General features: G+C 42.0%; 1 protein-coding gene across 1 annotated transcript in view; it reads right to left on the bottom strand.

Annotated features, from left to right (window-relative positions):
* STARD9 (StAR related lipid transfer domain containing 9) overlaps window positions 1-16,179 on the bottom strand; it is a 1,457,104-nt gene that overhangs the window by 163,508 nt on the left and 1,277,417 nt on the right. The window contains exon 27 of the mRNA XM_044073541.1: window positions 9,148-9,294. Within this exon, the coding sequence (XP_043929476.1) occupies window positions 9,148-9,294 (147 nt within the window). The remainder of the gene's footprint in view (window positions 1-9,147; window positions 9,295-16,179) is intronic.

Raw genomic sequence — 16,179 nt, 5'->3', positions numbered from 1 at the left:
ATGCACATTAGTGTTTATGGTAAATGGGGTGAAATAGCGAAGTAATGGCTCACTGAAATGGCTGCAGGGGGGAGACTCCATTTGACCATGATTTTGTGAGGGGGAAGGGCATCAAACTGAAAGACAGCCCTGGCTGAACTATACCTCTCAACTGCCCAGATTTTCACAGAATGAATAGATTTTTGCTTCTTATTTTTGGTTTGTTCCTCATAAAACTTGTAATTTTCTGGCAAATCATTTAGGAATTAAGTCACTAAATAATGACAGACACTAAGTTTCAGACTTCATAACCTTCAGAAAAATGCATGCTAAAGCAAGACCTGTTATTCTATCAACTGTCTCAGTTTATGCAAGAGCAATTTTTAGTACTATTTATATGTTCCCCCAATATATTTGGCCTTGTCCAGATTTCCTGCATCAACAGGTTGAGAGGTACGTGCAAATAAATTGCTTTATAGAATTAGGCATACCCACACCTCTCAACTGTCCCTGATTTTGGCTCAGAATGATGCTCTTCCCCTAATAATCCCTCCGCAAAATGGCAATTTTGGAAGAAAACGTGGAGGGTTTACAACTAATAAATAACTGTAATAATCAGAGTTATAGATTACTTTTATTTCAGAAATGCACGTAGATTCTTTTATTTTGTCAGCTGCTCAAGTTAGCAGTACTAATATTAAAAAGTGTCCCTTCGTTGACAGATTCCCAGCTGTATTATGTGGCTATTTTATATTTTTGCATCACATTTTTGGCCCATTTTTCATAAAATTGCATTTTTTTCGCAAATTAGTGGCAATCATTAAAGACTGAAGTTAGAAAATAATGACATACATTTGAGTTTCAGATTTTATAGCATTCAGAAAATTCATACTAATGCAAGACCTACTATTCTATTATCTTTCTAAGTTTATAAGAGCAATATTTAAAAATTGTCCTTATTTTTGGGCCTTTGTCCCACTTGTATGTATGACTTTGTCCGGATTTCTTGCTCTGAGGTTGAGAGGTATGACAAATGTGACAGGGCCATCATGGTCAACCAGAAATATTTCAAATTGTGACATACTTGTTACACCCCACTCCCCCATGTAGTGACTCTGTATGTGTCAAAGTAAGGCAAGGAGCAGTTATGCAGTGTAAATGTGCAGAGTATCCCTCCATCCAAGGTAGACACAAGTACTACAGTGGCTTTTCTTCTGTCCTTGATTTTGCAGAATATTCTGGTTTCTGTCATATTTTTATACTGTTGATTTATGCTTATTATTATTCAGAAAGTGCCTGTTGCTCTGTGTTTAAGTAGTAATGCTTTAATGACTATTAGGTAAGCTTGTCTGAGACTGTAAGATGCAAGTAAGCTTTTATAAGCATACTGTTAAAGAACTGCCAACATTAAAAGCATTTCTGTTGTTGCCATGCAGAGAATACTTACATAACTAGATAACGTATAAGCCTTGGGTATTGAAATGCATATGACAGTATTTGTAATAAAGGACAGGATTACATTATTTTAAGAAGCTCATTACATTTGTTGAAGACTTGCAGTCATCTTTGCAGGCTTTATCTGTAAACTAAACAGAAAGCCAATCTATCTTGTGTGGTCCATAAACTGTGCAGTAATCCTTTAAGCAATGTATCTTGAGCTTGTTTCTTGTTTGCTTTTAATTTTTTACTTTGATCATGTTTTCCCCATGAAACAAATAGATAGTTGTCATCAGGCAGCAGATCATTTTTGGATAAGAATCATTTTTACAAGTGGGGGTATCACAGAGATTGCTACTTTCAGCATGTTACTTGGTACTTTAATAAAGCTGAATAAGAAGTTATGTACCTACCATATCGTTCCATGTTAGTTGCCTTCATCTCGCCTTCTTTCTTGCTGTTTGGGATCAGAGCCGATCCTTGGCTCCGACTCGGCCGTCTTCAATAGCTCGAGAGCTGTTTACTGGCTCAAGGCTACCCCTTATCCCATGATGCCTAGCGACAGCTACCCACATCTCATTTGAAATAGCTAATCCAGACATAATATGACAGAAACCAGTTATCAAAAAAAAAAAAGTGGTTGTTCCATGCATCCTAATATTTAGAATAGGTTAGGAAGACCTAGCCAGAAGAGTAACAATAAAAGAATACTCAGCCAGTGAAAAAGGACTCCTCTCAATCCACTAGGACAGGGGACGGAGGGAGGGATGCAAGAAAGAAGGCGAGATGAAGACAACTAACATGGAACGTTATGGTAGGTACATAACTTCTTAATGTTAAGTTGTCTTTCTCGCCTTCATTCTTGCTGTTTGGGACAGCATCCCTAGCACCTAACATCCTGGGTGGCTCAGTGGAACAGACTCTTCAGAAGTGGAACCAAAGTCTCAGCAGAGACCATATCCACCTTGTAATGAGAAATAAAGGTATGAGGGTTTGCCCAGATGGCAGCTGCACAGATGGAATCCATGGGCATCCTAGACTGAAAGGCTACGGAGGTGGCTAATGCCCTAGTAGAATGACCTTTCAGTTTAGTTGGTAACTCTTTATTCCGTAACTGGTAAATAAATCTAATAGTGTGGGACAAACATCTGGATAAGGTCACCTTGGGAGACCTTGTTTGTTTAAGGCATAAGAAAGGAATAATTGGTCTGACTTTCTTATTTCTTTAGTTCCACGTAGGTAAAAACGCAATTGTCTATGAACGTCCAATTGGTGAAGCTTGTACTCTGCCTTGTTGCTATGATTTGGGAAGAACACAGGGAGATCTATAGACTGATTTAAATTATTTTCTGAGCAGACTTTAGGAAGAAATGAAGGATTAGTCCTCAGATCAACTCTGTCTTTGTGAAACACCACATAGGGAGGACGAACACATAGTGCTTGAAGTTCTGAGACACGCCTAGCTGAAGTGATAGCAACCAGAAAGAGCGTCTTCCAAGACAGAAACATGATGGAGCAGGATGCTGCTGGTTCAAAAGGAAGTAGAATTAATGAAGTTAGGACTAAATTAAGGTCCCAAGGAGGAGGGGGATCTCTCACTGGAGATCTAAGAAGAGATGTTCCTCTCAAAAAAGCTTTGCAGAGCTTATGAGACATGATGTTAGAATTTGTCAAACCGATATGAAAATTAGACATGGCCGCTAATTGTACCCTAATCGTAGCGGAAGCGGCCCCAGAGTGAAAAAGTTGTGCTAGGAATTCCAGTGAAGGGATCCACATTCCTAGACTCTACCCAAAAAGAAAAACGTTTCCATTTGCTAGCATAAGTTTTTCTCATTGTAGACTTATGAGAGGAAACGATAATCTCAAGGACTGCTGGGGAAATGCTGGGAAGCCTGGCTAAGGTTGGAAGTGGAGCAACCAAGCTGTGAGCTGGAGAGTTTGGAGGGATTGATGCAACCCGCCTGGTTGATGAATCAGGAGATCTGGAATTGGGTCCAGAGTCCAGGGCTGAATGAGAAGGTAAGGGTGCAGGAACAGGAACCATATCTGTCGAGGCCAGTAGGGGGCAATGAGGATCATTCTGCAACCCAACAATTTTGCTTTCTGTATGGGTTTCGGTATCAGGAGAAATGGAGGAAAGGCATAAAGAAGTCCCTGAGGCCAATCATGGACTAGAGTGTCTCTGAGTATGTGACCTGGAAGTGGAAGAAGGGAGAAGATATTGCTGCATTTGCTGTTGAGAGGGGTCAAATAGATCGCAGCAAGACTGTCCCCATTTGCGGAAGATAAGATCCGCAACTTCCTCATTCAGAGACCACTTGTGAGGCATGAGGATAGCTCTGCTGAGCCTGTCCGCTATGACACTGGATTTCCCAGGGATGTGCGTTGCAATCAGAAAACGTTGGGAGGAAATCACCCACTGCCAAAGTCTGAATGCTTCTCGACACAGGGGGTAGGATCTCGTTCCGCCCTGCTTGTTGATGTACCACACCACTGACATGTCTGTCTGAATTGCAATGGTCCCAGAAGGAAGAGAGTCTTGAAGGGCTTGCAACGCTAGGTGCACTGCTCTCATTTCTAGGACATTTATGTGCAGATGGTACGCGTGAGGTTGCCAAGTGTCTTGGACTGTCCTGCCCAGATAATGCCCCCCCACCCTATCAGGGAGGTGTCTGTAGTCACTGTGGCTACCGGAGGGGGTTGTATGAAAGGTCTGCCCCGAGTCACTAGTGGGGAGACCATCCACCAAGAAAGGTGCCTTTTGGATGCCTCCGTGATCAGGATCATGTGAGACACGGGTAGCTCCTGGAAAGACCTCTGTGTGAAAAGAAGCCATTGAAGAATTCTCATATAGAAATGTGCTAATGGAAGTAGAAGAATGGCAGCTGCCATGGAGCCCAGAGTTTGAAGGACATACCTGACTTGGATCTTTTTGCTCTGCATTAGGATTTGCACTTGTTGACAAATTGTGGACACTCTTTCCAGAGGTAACCTTGCGAACATTTCCCTTGTGTTTAATTCTGCTCCTATGTCAGTGATAGACTGACAGGGCAACAAGGCAGATTTTTTATTGTAATACCTAGCTGGGTGCAAGATGTGATTGTATTATCCCGCGCTTGTAAGAGTTGATGCCTGGTGGTAGCATTGAGGAGCCAGTTGTCTAGCTATGGAAACACCTGGAATTCTTGATGTCTCAGGTGAGCCGCGACCACTGCCATACATTTGGTGAACACCCTGGGGGCTGTGGTGAGACCAAAGGGCAGAGCTCTGAACTGGAAATGACTGGCCCCCACCCGAAAGTGAAGAACTCTCCTGGAGCGTCTGTCCATCTTGATATGGTAGTACGCATTCTGAAGATCTATCGAGCACATCCAATTGTCCTGACCCAGGAAGGGTAGAATGGACAGTAGCGTAACCATCCAAAACTTTGTTCTTTGTACAGATTTGTTTAGTTTGCTGAGATCCATTATCAGTCTCCAGTCCCCTGTCTTTTTTGGTACCAAAAAGAACCTTGAGTAAGTTCTGGATCCATGCTGGTCTGCGGGGACTCCCTGAATGGCTCTTTTTTCTAGCAGTTTTGAAACTTCTATTACTGCTTGCTCCTTCAGACTAGGTGGAACATCTGGAAGGGCCTTCTTTGACTGTAAGGGGGATTGATGGAAGGGAATTTTGTAACTTCCAGATATAATGGACAGTACCCATCTGTCTCTTGTTAAATTTTGCCAGGCTTTTGGGTACAGCAAAAGTCTTCCCCCGACTACCTCCAGAGTTGAGCAGCTGGGCAACCATTCAGGGATGCTGAATGGGCTTGTTTGCCCTGGTTCTGCGGACCCCCTCTGCCATGAGGGCGGCGTCTATTATTGTTTCCCCCCTCTGCCTCTGGAGGAAAAATCACTACGTGTCTGGCAAGGCTCCCTGAGATTTGCAGAACCACATCTTCCCACTCTTTTGACCCTTGGGGTAAGGTCTAGAGGGAGTGGGAAAACTGACTCCCACAGCAGAGACAGTCTTGCCTTCTTGCTCACACCTAGTCAACGTGTCTTTCACCTGTGGCCCAAAGAGAAAGGAGCCATCAAAGGGGGTATTGGTGAAGGACGCTCGAAAGGGTTCCGCAAAGTGACACAGCTGCATCCAAGCATGCCTCCTGAGGGCCACACCTGTGCCCACGGCTCTACTCGCTCCATCGGCTGCATAGGAAATGAGCCTCATGGAGAAGTTAACTACAGAATTAAGAGTTGCTAGCTGGGAAGCTACTTTGGCTTGTACTCCCCTCAGCTGCAGGATCTTGAAGGGTATCTCCAAGCTCTTTAAGGAGATCCCTTTGAAGGCGAGTAAAATGAAACAGATAGTTCAGGGACCTCATGGAGAAGGTCACTAAAGCAAACATTCACTTTCCATCTCCAGTTGGGAGGGTGGCCTAATGGTTAAGGTGTTTGCCTTACAAACGCAAGGTGCAGGGTTTGAATCTCACAAGGGATAACTGGCTAAGCTTAAAATGGCTTGCAAGGGCAGTTAGCTTAGTATTAAAATATGAACCTATGAACACCTGCCCATCGTCCTAGACTCCTTGTTAGGGGGATGAACAGATGAAGAGGTCTCTGCTAACTCTTTTTTGGTGGCTGCTGCTACCACCATGGCATCAATGGGCACACCTTTAGAAAGGAATTGCTTATCCTGGGGGGCTGTAATAAAATTTACCAGGTCTCCTCGAAGTTGGTTCCACTGTGTCTGGAGTTGACCAAGCCTTTCAAGCCACTACAGACATAAGTGGGTCAAAGGAGGAGAAACCCAGGAGGTGGAAGGTCAGGAACCAAAAGCATCCTGGAATACAGACTCATCCTCAGTAGGGGCTAGGGGAGTCCAGTTCCTCCTCTGCCTGAGCATTTCAAGGATGTCCGAAAAGGAAACATCTTCAGAGGGGGATCTCGGGGACCCTTACGATTCATCTAAGTCTGTATCAGAAGTGACAGACTCAGGGGAGTCAATGTGCTTCCTCTTGCACTACTTCTTCTGAGGGGGCTCCTCTGAGTGATCAGGTGAGGCCTCGAAAGAAGAGGAAACACCCAATGGGGTGTCCTGGGGCATTGGTTCCCTACACTTGGGGTTTGGAGGAGAAGCAGAGGTTGGCACAGACATTATGGGGATGGAGCCAGTGGGGCTGGTAGTGGAGCTGTCTCGGGGGACAGCACACTCCGCATGACCTCAAAGGTGTCCCTGCTTGAGGCAGAGAAAGCTCCGGTTCCGAAGAAATACGAATCTTTCTCCACTCCATGGGGGACGGCTCAGAGGCCGATGTTGAAGCCGAGCTCACCTGCGCCAATGCTCTGAGAGGGCGAAAGGGGTCTGAAAAGGGTCCAATGCTACTCGCCCCCTGAGAGCCGAAGAGGGAGCCCTGGCATCCAGATTCCTCGATAGAAGGAACTATCAAGGAAATTGGAGCCGAAGTCGGAACCGAAGGAGAGATGGTGATCGGAGATGACAGTTCCACTACTCGAACCCCAACGAACTCCGACTCTGAACTCAAAGGAGTCGGAGGAGGAACAGAAAAAGAGGTGGATGGAGCCGATACCTGTTGAAGAGGGCTACACAATAATTTTGCTAGTGCTTGTGATTTAAGCAACCTACTTACTACACTCTCCACATCATGATCCACCAGCCTAGAGGATCAAGAGGAGTGTGATGAATGGTGGCTACGTTCACTTTGCAATAATGGAGACCGAGGAGCCGAATGAACTGACTCTAATGAAGGCGATCTCAGCCTCTTATGGCTCCAAGACTTCTCAGAAACATCCAATGGAGCCGACTGAGGGGTTGTCTTGTCGGTGCCAGCCGGAACCGACATACTCGGTAAATCCTGTACAGGAGTTGGCTCCGAAGGTGGAGCCAACGGTTTAGTGGATTTTGGGGATTTCACTGGCTGGGAACTCTTTGCCTGTGAATCCTGAGGCTTTAATAGACCCCTAAGGATCAATTTGTTTTTACGCTCCTGCAGGACTCTTGGACTAAAGGCATGGCAAACAGAACAAGAGTCCTGCAGGTGATTAGCGCCCAAACAATAAATGCAGCTAGTGTGTCCATCTGTCAGAGACATTTTCTGACAGCATGAGTCACACTTTTTAAAGCCAGATAGTTTAGCTTCCTTAGACATGACCCAACTACAAAAAACTTCCTTAGACATGACCCAACTACAAAAAACTAAGTACCACAAAGTAAACACAGACAGACAAATAAGTACTATTCTAAACAAGTACACCTATAAATATATAACCTCTGTCTCTCTTTTTTTTTTTTTTTTTTAACGATAGCAAAAAGGAAAGGAAAGTCTCTAAGTTAAATGGCTATCCTATGGAGAGGGGGAGAACTCTCTAACTTAAACGAGTTCTAAATAAAAGGGAAACTAAGAAGAACGAAGTAATTCAACAACACGTACAGAATAAAACTAAGGACAGTAAAATATCTATTAGTTTAAAGGGTCTAAGAGAATATGTTTACACAAAAAATTGAAATGTACAAGCCTGAGCCAGAAAACGATACCTCGCAGCTGAAGCGGCAAACGAGATCTGGGTAGCTGTTGCTAGGCATCATGGGATAAGGGGTAGCCTCGAGCCAGTAAACAGCTCTCGAGCCATTGAAGATGGCCGAGTTAGAGCCGAGGATCGGCTCTGATCCCAAACAGCAAGAATGAAGGCGAGATAGACAACTTAACATTATAAATTATAATTAGAACTGCAGTGCAAGGAGAAGTGGTTTGAGTTGAGTGATGCTTGTTTTTCTTATACTTGATTTTGACTGGCATATCAGTAATGTATTTAAAAAGTTATTTATTTTTTATGCCTCACAACCTTTTTGTTTCCATCTAGATATCAAGTAAGCTGTCATGCAGCCAATGCATTGAAATATTTTTTTCTTCTACACTTCATTTTGTCTTGATTGGACTCTCATAATGATGGTTTGGCACCCAGGGCAGAGTATTTAATTAAAGTTACAGTTTTTGTGGTTTTGAGCATAGCTCCTCCCATTTCTAGTTGGCTGCACCCCTTCCCATTGACCGAACCCATTCAGCTGTCTCCTGCAACCCCACTTTGATATGAAGTCACCAGCCGCCACTGCAAATGAGATCCATAACAGAGAAGTAAGCGAGCTTCATTGTGGGAGTTAGTGGAAGAGCTTGAGCTTTGGGAGATATGCAGATGCGGATTTCAATACCACCTACAGCAACTTGTGCTACAGTTTTGAAGTGGATGAACTTGATAATGTAAGAACCTGTACTTTTCCTATACAAAATGCCACAAAAATCAGTAAACAGGTGCATTTGGTGTAAATACTTTGACGAAAAATACTGAGACAGCTAATAATCAATTAACTACACTTCACTACACAAATGCTACTGACTGTGCTCCCTATGTAGGTCTCAATGCAAACGGTGGAAGAAAGCAGGAAGCAGAGCTTTGCTAACCTCAATCAGGAGTATCACTTTCAGTAACTCATCCCACCCCCTTCCCAGTCAGCACCAAAGCAGATGTATATAGCAGAATAAATGATCTATCTATATACATGAAAAGAATAAACAGTGTGCAAGAGTGTGAATCAGAAAATAGGTTCAAGCATAATGAATTTTTCATTTCAGGAATCTTGTCAATGTGCTCCTTATAACTAGACTTTCACTGCTAATGATGCTAAAAAACTTGACTGCTCAATTTAGAACTGCTAGAATGTTTTCAGATGTACCTGCCCTTCCCTCTGAACTGCACCTCTAGCATCGTGTATGGCGGTGTAGCTGCTGTTATATCCAGATGTTGGACCAGACGAAAGACTAAGACTGGAGCCTGTGCACAGAGTGCTTGTACTGATGATGGCCTTCAACTTGCCTTCTTCCTGTTAGGGAAAATAAACAATACAGTCAAATGTAGAACAAAGCAATGCTTCTACAATAACACTAAACTTTGGGATCTTAATTATTATATACAAACTAAACTAAATGCTGCTTGTACCTGGGCATCACTATTAAGCTGTTAAATCCTGAGTTCATCTGCCACAGATAAAAAGGCTAGCAAAAAGGATGGCAAGCTTACACAACACAGTAATGTCTTCTCAAGTTTGAGGCACTAACATTATGATGCGGGTTGAAATGTGAAAATGAAATGATTCACACAACCAGACCTTCTCAAAATTGTCACTATAGTAATCTATACAAATGTGTGTAAGTAGGAGAAATGAGAATTCTGTGAGACTAAATATTTATATAAAAGGCTAAAGCTCACATAACTAACTTTCAGTGGAGACTTAGTGAGAAGTAGCAGCATAACTTAACAAGTGATTTGGCACAACCAAGTATCATACAATAGCTTTGGTTACCAAAAAACAACAAACAGCAGATATGAAAACAGAAGATATACAGCATAATCCAGAGCAGAGAAACTGGACTGCGAGCGAGGAACATCAGGAAATGGTTACTGTAAAGTCTGACGTGCCAATAGCTTCTCTTTTAGAGCAGTCTGTCCAAATTTCAACAAGTTTTTTTTTTTTTTTTTTGCTAGCCAGCTAAACCTTGGGTCAGTGATTTTAGAACTTCATGCTGACTACTCTTTTCCACAGAAAGTTAGCAACTATCATACATATGCTCATGTGGAGGTCTCTTCTGCATCTAATATATGGTGTGACATGTAGCCCAGAGCAATGTCTTCTGTGGGCTCCTGCACATTTCCAGTATAGATAACGTGATGTGCCTGCCCTCAAGAAGATGGTAATGCACTTAAATGTCAGTAAGACTATGCTAGAAGACATATATGTACAAAGGAAACACCTGTTTCCCCCAGTCATTTTGAATAAGGACTGCAATTAATGAAACAAATGGTCCTTACACTTCACAACAAGACTATAAAAAGTACAGGGCTCAGTCTTAATCCTGACTCACCCACATTACAGTTGCCCCATCAACATCCCATCAAACATAGAAAACTTTTGATTAAGTTCATCTTTAAGATTTTAGCTTGAAATATAACATTGTTTTCACGGTTTGGTTTAAATTAAAGACTGAACTTGGATAACTTTCTGTAGGGAACCATGCATACCAGTGTAAATGCATTGCCAGTTCAAGCAGGGACAGCAAAAGTCCATTACTCGATGGAAATGTACTTACAAAGACTTGAAACTCAAGGAAGAGAAGGGTGAGAAATGTGCTAAAATATATTTTCTTGAGGATCTGTTTGTTTTTTGTAATACTTTATTTTCATTTAACAAATAAAAACTGTAAACATATCACCTGCGTATGAAGGCAGTCACTGTGTAGCTTGCAAGGCTGCTGTGGGGTGAAGGGAGTTAAGGCCAGCAGTAATATGATGTTGCATCAGCATCCTCAATCTCTTTTGGCCAAAGATGTGGCTCAGGTTGAGCCAAGGAGGATGGCTAATGTGGTCAGGTGGACCTGGTGAACGAGGAGATGAGCTGGTCACAACTGATGGTCAGCTGCAGGGAGGTGGGGGTGACCACACTTATAGTTGAGTAATTTTGCTAGCTGCTGAAGCTACTTCAGCAGTAAAGCTTGCAGGCAGCTACTCAGAAAGGCATAGTCTAGAAAGTGAAGCACCCAAAAGTCACAGAAAACACGCAAAAAAGAAAGCAACAACAAACTGTAAATAAAACAGATTTTTAAAAAGAAGAGAAGACCAACTTTGAGAATAAGAAAGATTAGTTGTGTAAGAAACAATAATGATAGATGCCCTTCTCTTCTCTGTTGCAGTATTCCTGACATAAGGGAGTTGCCTGCCAAGGCGGCAACCCAGTGCTGGCCAGTATACCAAAGTCTTTTACTACCTTGGGTGAGAAGTATGTCTGACGTAGGTCACCAGCAGATATTGGCCATAAAAGAGACATACGTGCACACTACCCTCAGAACTGAAGCCCCAGGTGGCGAGACAGTCTAAGGTAATGAGGATCAATGCATCACAGAACACCAGTAAGCAGGGGGAAGGAGGGAGGGAGGGTTGGAATACTGCAACAGAGAAGAGAAGGACATCTATCGTTATGGTAAATTTTTACACAATTAATCTATGTCCTTCTATTCATCTGTTGCAATATTTCTGACATAAGGCAAAGTACAAAAGCTCATGAAGTAAGGGGGGGGGGGGATGACAGAGGAATTTTCTATGAAGCCATGAAGAATGGCCCTGGAAAACCCACCCTGGCTTTGGAGATGGGATCCAGCTTACAGTGTTTATTGAAGGTGTGGATAGAAGTCCAAGTAGAAGTTTCTAGGATGGGGTTTGTGTCTAACACTTTGTGGAAGGCCCCTGAGGAAGACACTACCCTGGGTAGAGTGAGCTTTGACTGAACCTGGTAGGACTCTATCGTGGTGAGCATAACAAAAGGCAGTGGCTTTAGATATCCAATTGGAGATGGTCTGTTTGGACACAGACATTCCCAGAGCTCTGGGGTGAAAGGGTACAAAAAAATTGGTCTGATTTCCTAACGGGTTTAGTCTTGTGTAGGTAGAACCTGAGCTGTCTGTGTACATCAACAGTGTGCAGGATCCTCTCACTACTGTTCTGGGAAGAGGGAAAGAAGGTAGGAAGGTGAATTGCCTGGTTTAAGGACAATTCATTGACCATTTTGGGTATGAAGGAGAAGTTTGTCCTGAGGGAAACCCTGTCATTGTGGAAAGACAGGAAAGGAGGAGATGCCATAAGGGCTTGCAACTCTGATACCTGCCTGGCGGAGGTAATGGCCACCAGGAGGACAGTTTTCCAAGTACAGTATTTAAGCAAGCTAGAAGAAGCTGGCTCAAATGGTGGCTAAGTCAGTTTCTCCAGCACAAAGTTGAGGTCCCAGGGTGGAGCTACAGGTCTCCCGTGTGGTCTGATATGGAGGATGCCTTTGAGGAATTGTTTAGCTTCAAATCTGGAAGCTAAAGGTGGAGAAAGGGGCAGATGGGATGGGCAGAGATAGCTGACAAATGGGCTTTTATGGAGGTGTAAGCTAATCCTGCATTAAGCAATTCAAACAGACAGGACAAAAGCATAGGTGGGTCTGCCATCAGCTGATCCTGGTTTCTATTAAGATACCAAATGGAGAACCTCTTCCATTTGGACAGGTAAGATTTTCTAGTAGTACATTTCTTGGCCCCCTGCAGGACCTGAAGCACATCCTCAAAGTAAAGCTGTCTGAACGGAATCAGGGCTTTATCACCCAGAGGGTTAGTTGGAGGGTTTTCAAGTGTGGGTGGAGGCGTGAGCCCTTGTTCTGTGTGAGCAGGTCCACTCTGTGGTGCAACCTGTGGTGATTGTCCTTGGCTAGGTGAAGGAGAAGGGGGAACCAATGCTGTCTTGACCAATAGGGAGTCACCAGCAAGATTTTTGGCTTTTCCTGTTGGATTTTCAACAGGACGTTTGGAATAAGTGGAAGGGGAGGGAATGCATATAGGAATTTTCCCTTCCATGAGATTGATAGGACTTCTACTCTCCATGCCTGAGGATGGGGTGCTCTGGCAAAAAACTGTGGGAGTTGCTTATTCGGGGGGGGGGAGGCAAACAGGTCTTTCTCTGGTGGACAATGTCCAGGAAGACATCCCTGTGAAGCATCATGGGTCCGCGGACAGATCCATTGCACTTTCCTCCAAAGCTTAAGGGGCTGGTTTTCAAGGTAGATTGTGAGGGAGGACAACCGACTATGGAGGGTCTTAGGTATGAAAGACTGTCAGATGGAGCATTTTTTGTGGTAGTGCTGAGGGCCAAGGCAGAAAAAGGCACTGGGTATGATTATCCTTATGTGGAATCAGTCTTCCACAGTCAAACTTCCCCTTCTTGGATGACATTAACCTCAGTAAGAAATAAAGTGGCAAAAAGGACAAAAAAGATTTCCCCAACATGGCACTTGTCTTAGAAATTTGTGATTCTGACAGCAGAGCAACATGCAGGGAATTACAGCAAAGTTCTGAGGGTGATGTACGCATATGTCTCATTTATGGCCAACAGACAGCCTACATCAGACATACCGTACCGTACACCCAAGGTAGTAAAAGATTTTGTTATACTGGGGGACACCGGGTCACAGCCTTGGCAGGCAACTCTCTTGCATCAGGAATACTGCAACAGATGAATAGAAGGACATCGGAAATGACATTGTATTAGACAGATATGTATGGGATAATTTAGTAACTGTTCTGGGTTTTAAAGCTCAAGACGATTGGTCTTTTATACATATAGGGACAAAGACCTTTTGTAACTTAATATCTGAAACCAAGGGACTGATGATAAGATTTCTGTAACTGTAACAAAGAGAAGGACATTTATCTTGTGGTAGTAACTTAAATGTTAAAAAGGTTTACTATTGGCATTTCGAATCTGCCTCAGTAGACCGTTTAAAATGTCAACTCTAAATGTTAAATTCAGAATGCAGAAAAGTAAACCAAACCAAAAATAGATACATCGACAACCATGGTTCGATGTATTCCACATACCAGGAGGTGATGTCACTCACCTCCTGCTATGCACATTAACGTACTGTTAAACTGTACAGTCAATGGCATGTTAATTCTACTGTTTTGCAGGGGGGGGCTGTGCCCCCCACACCCCCTGCACATTAAATATACCAACTATGAGATCGCACTTCAGTGAAGAAATGGCCTAATTCCCTGTTCCTCACTGAACTGCAATCCCCCTGCACAATGTCGAACACAAATGCTCGAATTATGTTACCTGTTTGCTGTAGTGCAGTCGATCGATTTGGGTTTGGCACTCTGCCGACATGAAAACTGCAAGTCAACCATATGCTGGTCGACTGATGCAGTTTCAAGGTTTTCAGTGTAAAGTATTAAAAAATGTTATTTTGCAGTTTAGAACTGATGAATTGGAGAAAGAGGACAATAACATTATGAAAGTTAGAGATGAGACAAACTTATAGGATTAGACAGTAGGTGTTGGAAGCTGTTTTGAAATGTGAAAAAAAAACATGGTGAAACACTTGCTAAGTGTTATTTTTGTGGCTGGTCACAGAGGGACATTAAGATATATTGGCCAACCTAAATCACGTTTCTTTTGTGGGAATTTCCTCATTTAATTAATGATTTTGACAAGATACAATGGTACCAGTTTAGAGAGAAAGCACAGATAGAGCAAGAAAGTGTGTGGCTGAATGCAGGTTGTTTTAAAAAAAGAGACATTTTTGGATGGATTGTCAAGAACAAATAATAAATAATGGAGAAGAAGGGAAAAGGAAAGAAAATATAAATGAGGAAGGACAACACGAAGCTAAGAAAGAGGGTGAACTGCGTAAAGAAGAAACTGTAGAATAAGAAAAAATATGGAGGGGAAAAAGGGAGAGTGAGTGCATATAGGAAGATAGATCAGAAAAAAGGATTAATGCCAATAATTTTTGAAGTTCTAGGCAGTGAAAAAGATGACTATGAGGATCAAGGATTATTTGTACATAAACCCAGGAAAAATATTCAAAAAGGGAAAGAGTAAAAATAAGAAAATGAAAATTTAAAAATATCTCCCCTACACTTAAAAAGAGGGACAAGCAACAATTTTAGAGTACTTTCATTAAATGTGAAGAGTACTGAAGAATACGGATACTAGAATGGTGTGCGAAATGTGACGTGGATGTTATTCTGTTAAAGGATGCAAGATTCCTGACAAGTGAAGAAAATCTGCAAACAGAAAAATTGTGGGGTGGACATACAATATGGAACTTGGGAAGTGAAAGTTGTTCTGAAGTGGCTGTATTGCATTAAAAAAAACAGTAAAAATACTAGATGCAATGTTGCTAAGGATGACCTGGTTAACTTATGGATGTGAGGTGGATAGAACATATTTATAGAATTATAGCATTTTATGCAGATATAACTAGCAAGGAATGAGAGAATCTGTTTCATCAAAAATTAGACTATGTGGTCATTAACATGAACACTGTAAGTGAGAGGACTTCAATTGTCACAAAGGGAAAGATGTAAAAAATATAGGAATTGATAAAATGTGGCAAGTTAGCTGTGTGGAACAAAAATCAATAAACGTATAGAAGGAGGGCACTTGGATCTGAAACTGATTATTTTGCATTATCAGAAACCTTGGGGGTAGCAGATGGTGATACAGCTGTGAAGAGTTTTTCAGATAATTTTGCATTATAAATGCAGGCGACAGAATAATGGAATATATTCAAATAGGGAAAGGACTAAACAGAATAAATGAGAAACTATGGAAAGAAATTGTAAAGTGAGAAATATTGCAGTTATGGAAGGATCATAAAACTATGAAACACTTCTCCAAAAACTGTCCTGAGTGGTAGATTAACCTTTTAAAGAAGTATAAAAGTGTTTTATTTAGTGACAGAAAAGGAACAGAAAATGAAGTGTTGGAAAATGTAGAAATAAGCATTTAGAGAATACAATAGAGTATTATGATACTGAAAAATGAATAAAAATAAGGGATTAATGTTTAGGTAGAGATATTACTTACAAGAGAGAAAGGAGGAGATTTCTGCATATTTGGGTAAAATAGTAAAGGAGAATATTAGTATAATGAGAGAAATGAAAAATGTACAAGGAGAGGTCGAAAGAACACATGATCAAATTATGAGTATTGTAGAACAGCAAGTGGAAAATATATACAAGAGTATACTGATGGAAAACTAGACAGACTGGAAACTAAATACATTTCCAGAACACAGTAAATAATAATCTGAAAAAGAAATAACTATTAATGAATTAGATAAAGTACTTACGAAAGCAAATGTTGATTCAATATCCGGCCCAGATGGTATAGGGCA

The sequence above is a fragment of the Protopterus annectens genome, chromosome 6.part0 (genome assembly GCF_019279795.1).
Source record: "Protopterus annectens isolate FY-2018-M chromosome 6.part0, PAN1.0, whole genome shotgun sequence".
NCBI lineage: Eukaryota > Metazoa > Chordata > Ceratodontiformes > Protopteridae > Protopterus > Protopterus annectens.
Note: the sequence above shows the minus strand (reverse complement) of the source record. Positions and strands in the feature narration are given on the sequence as shown.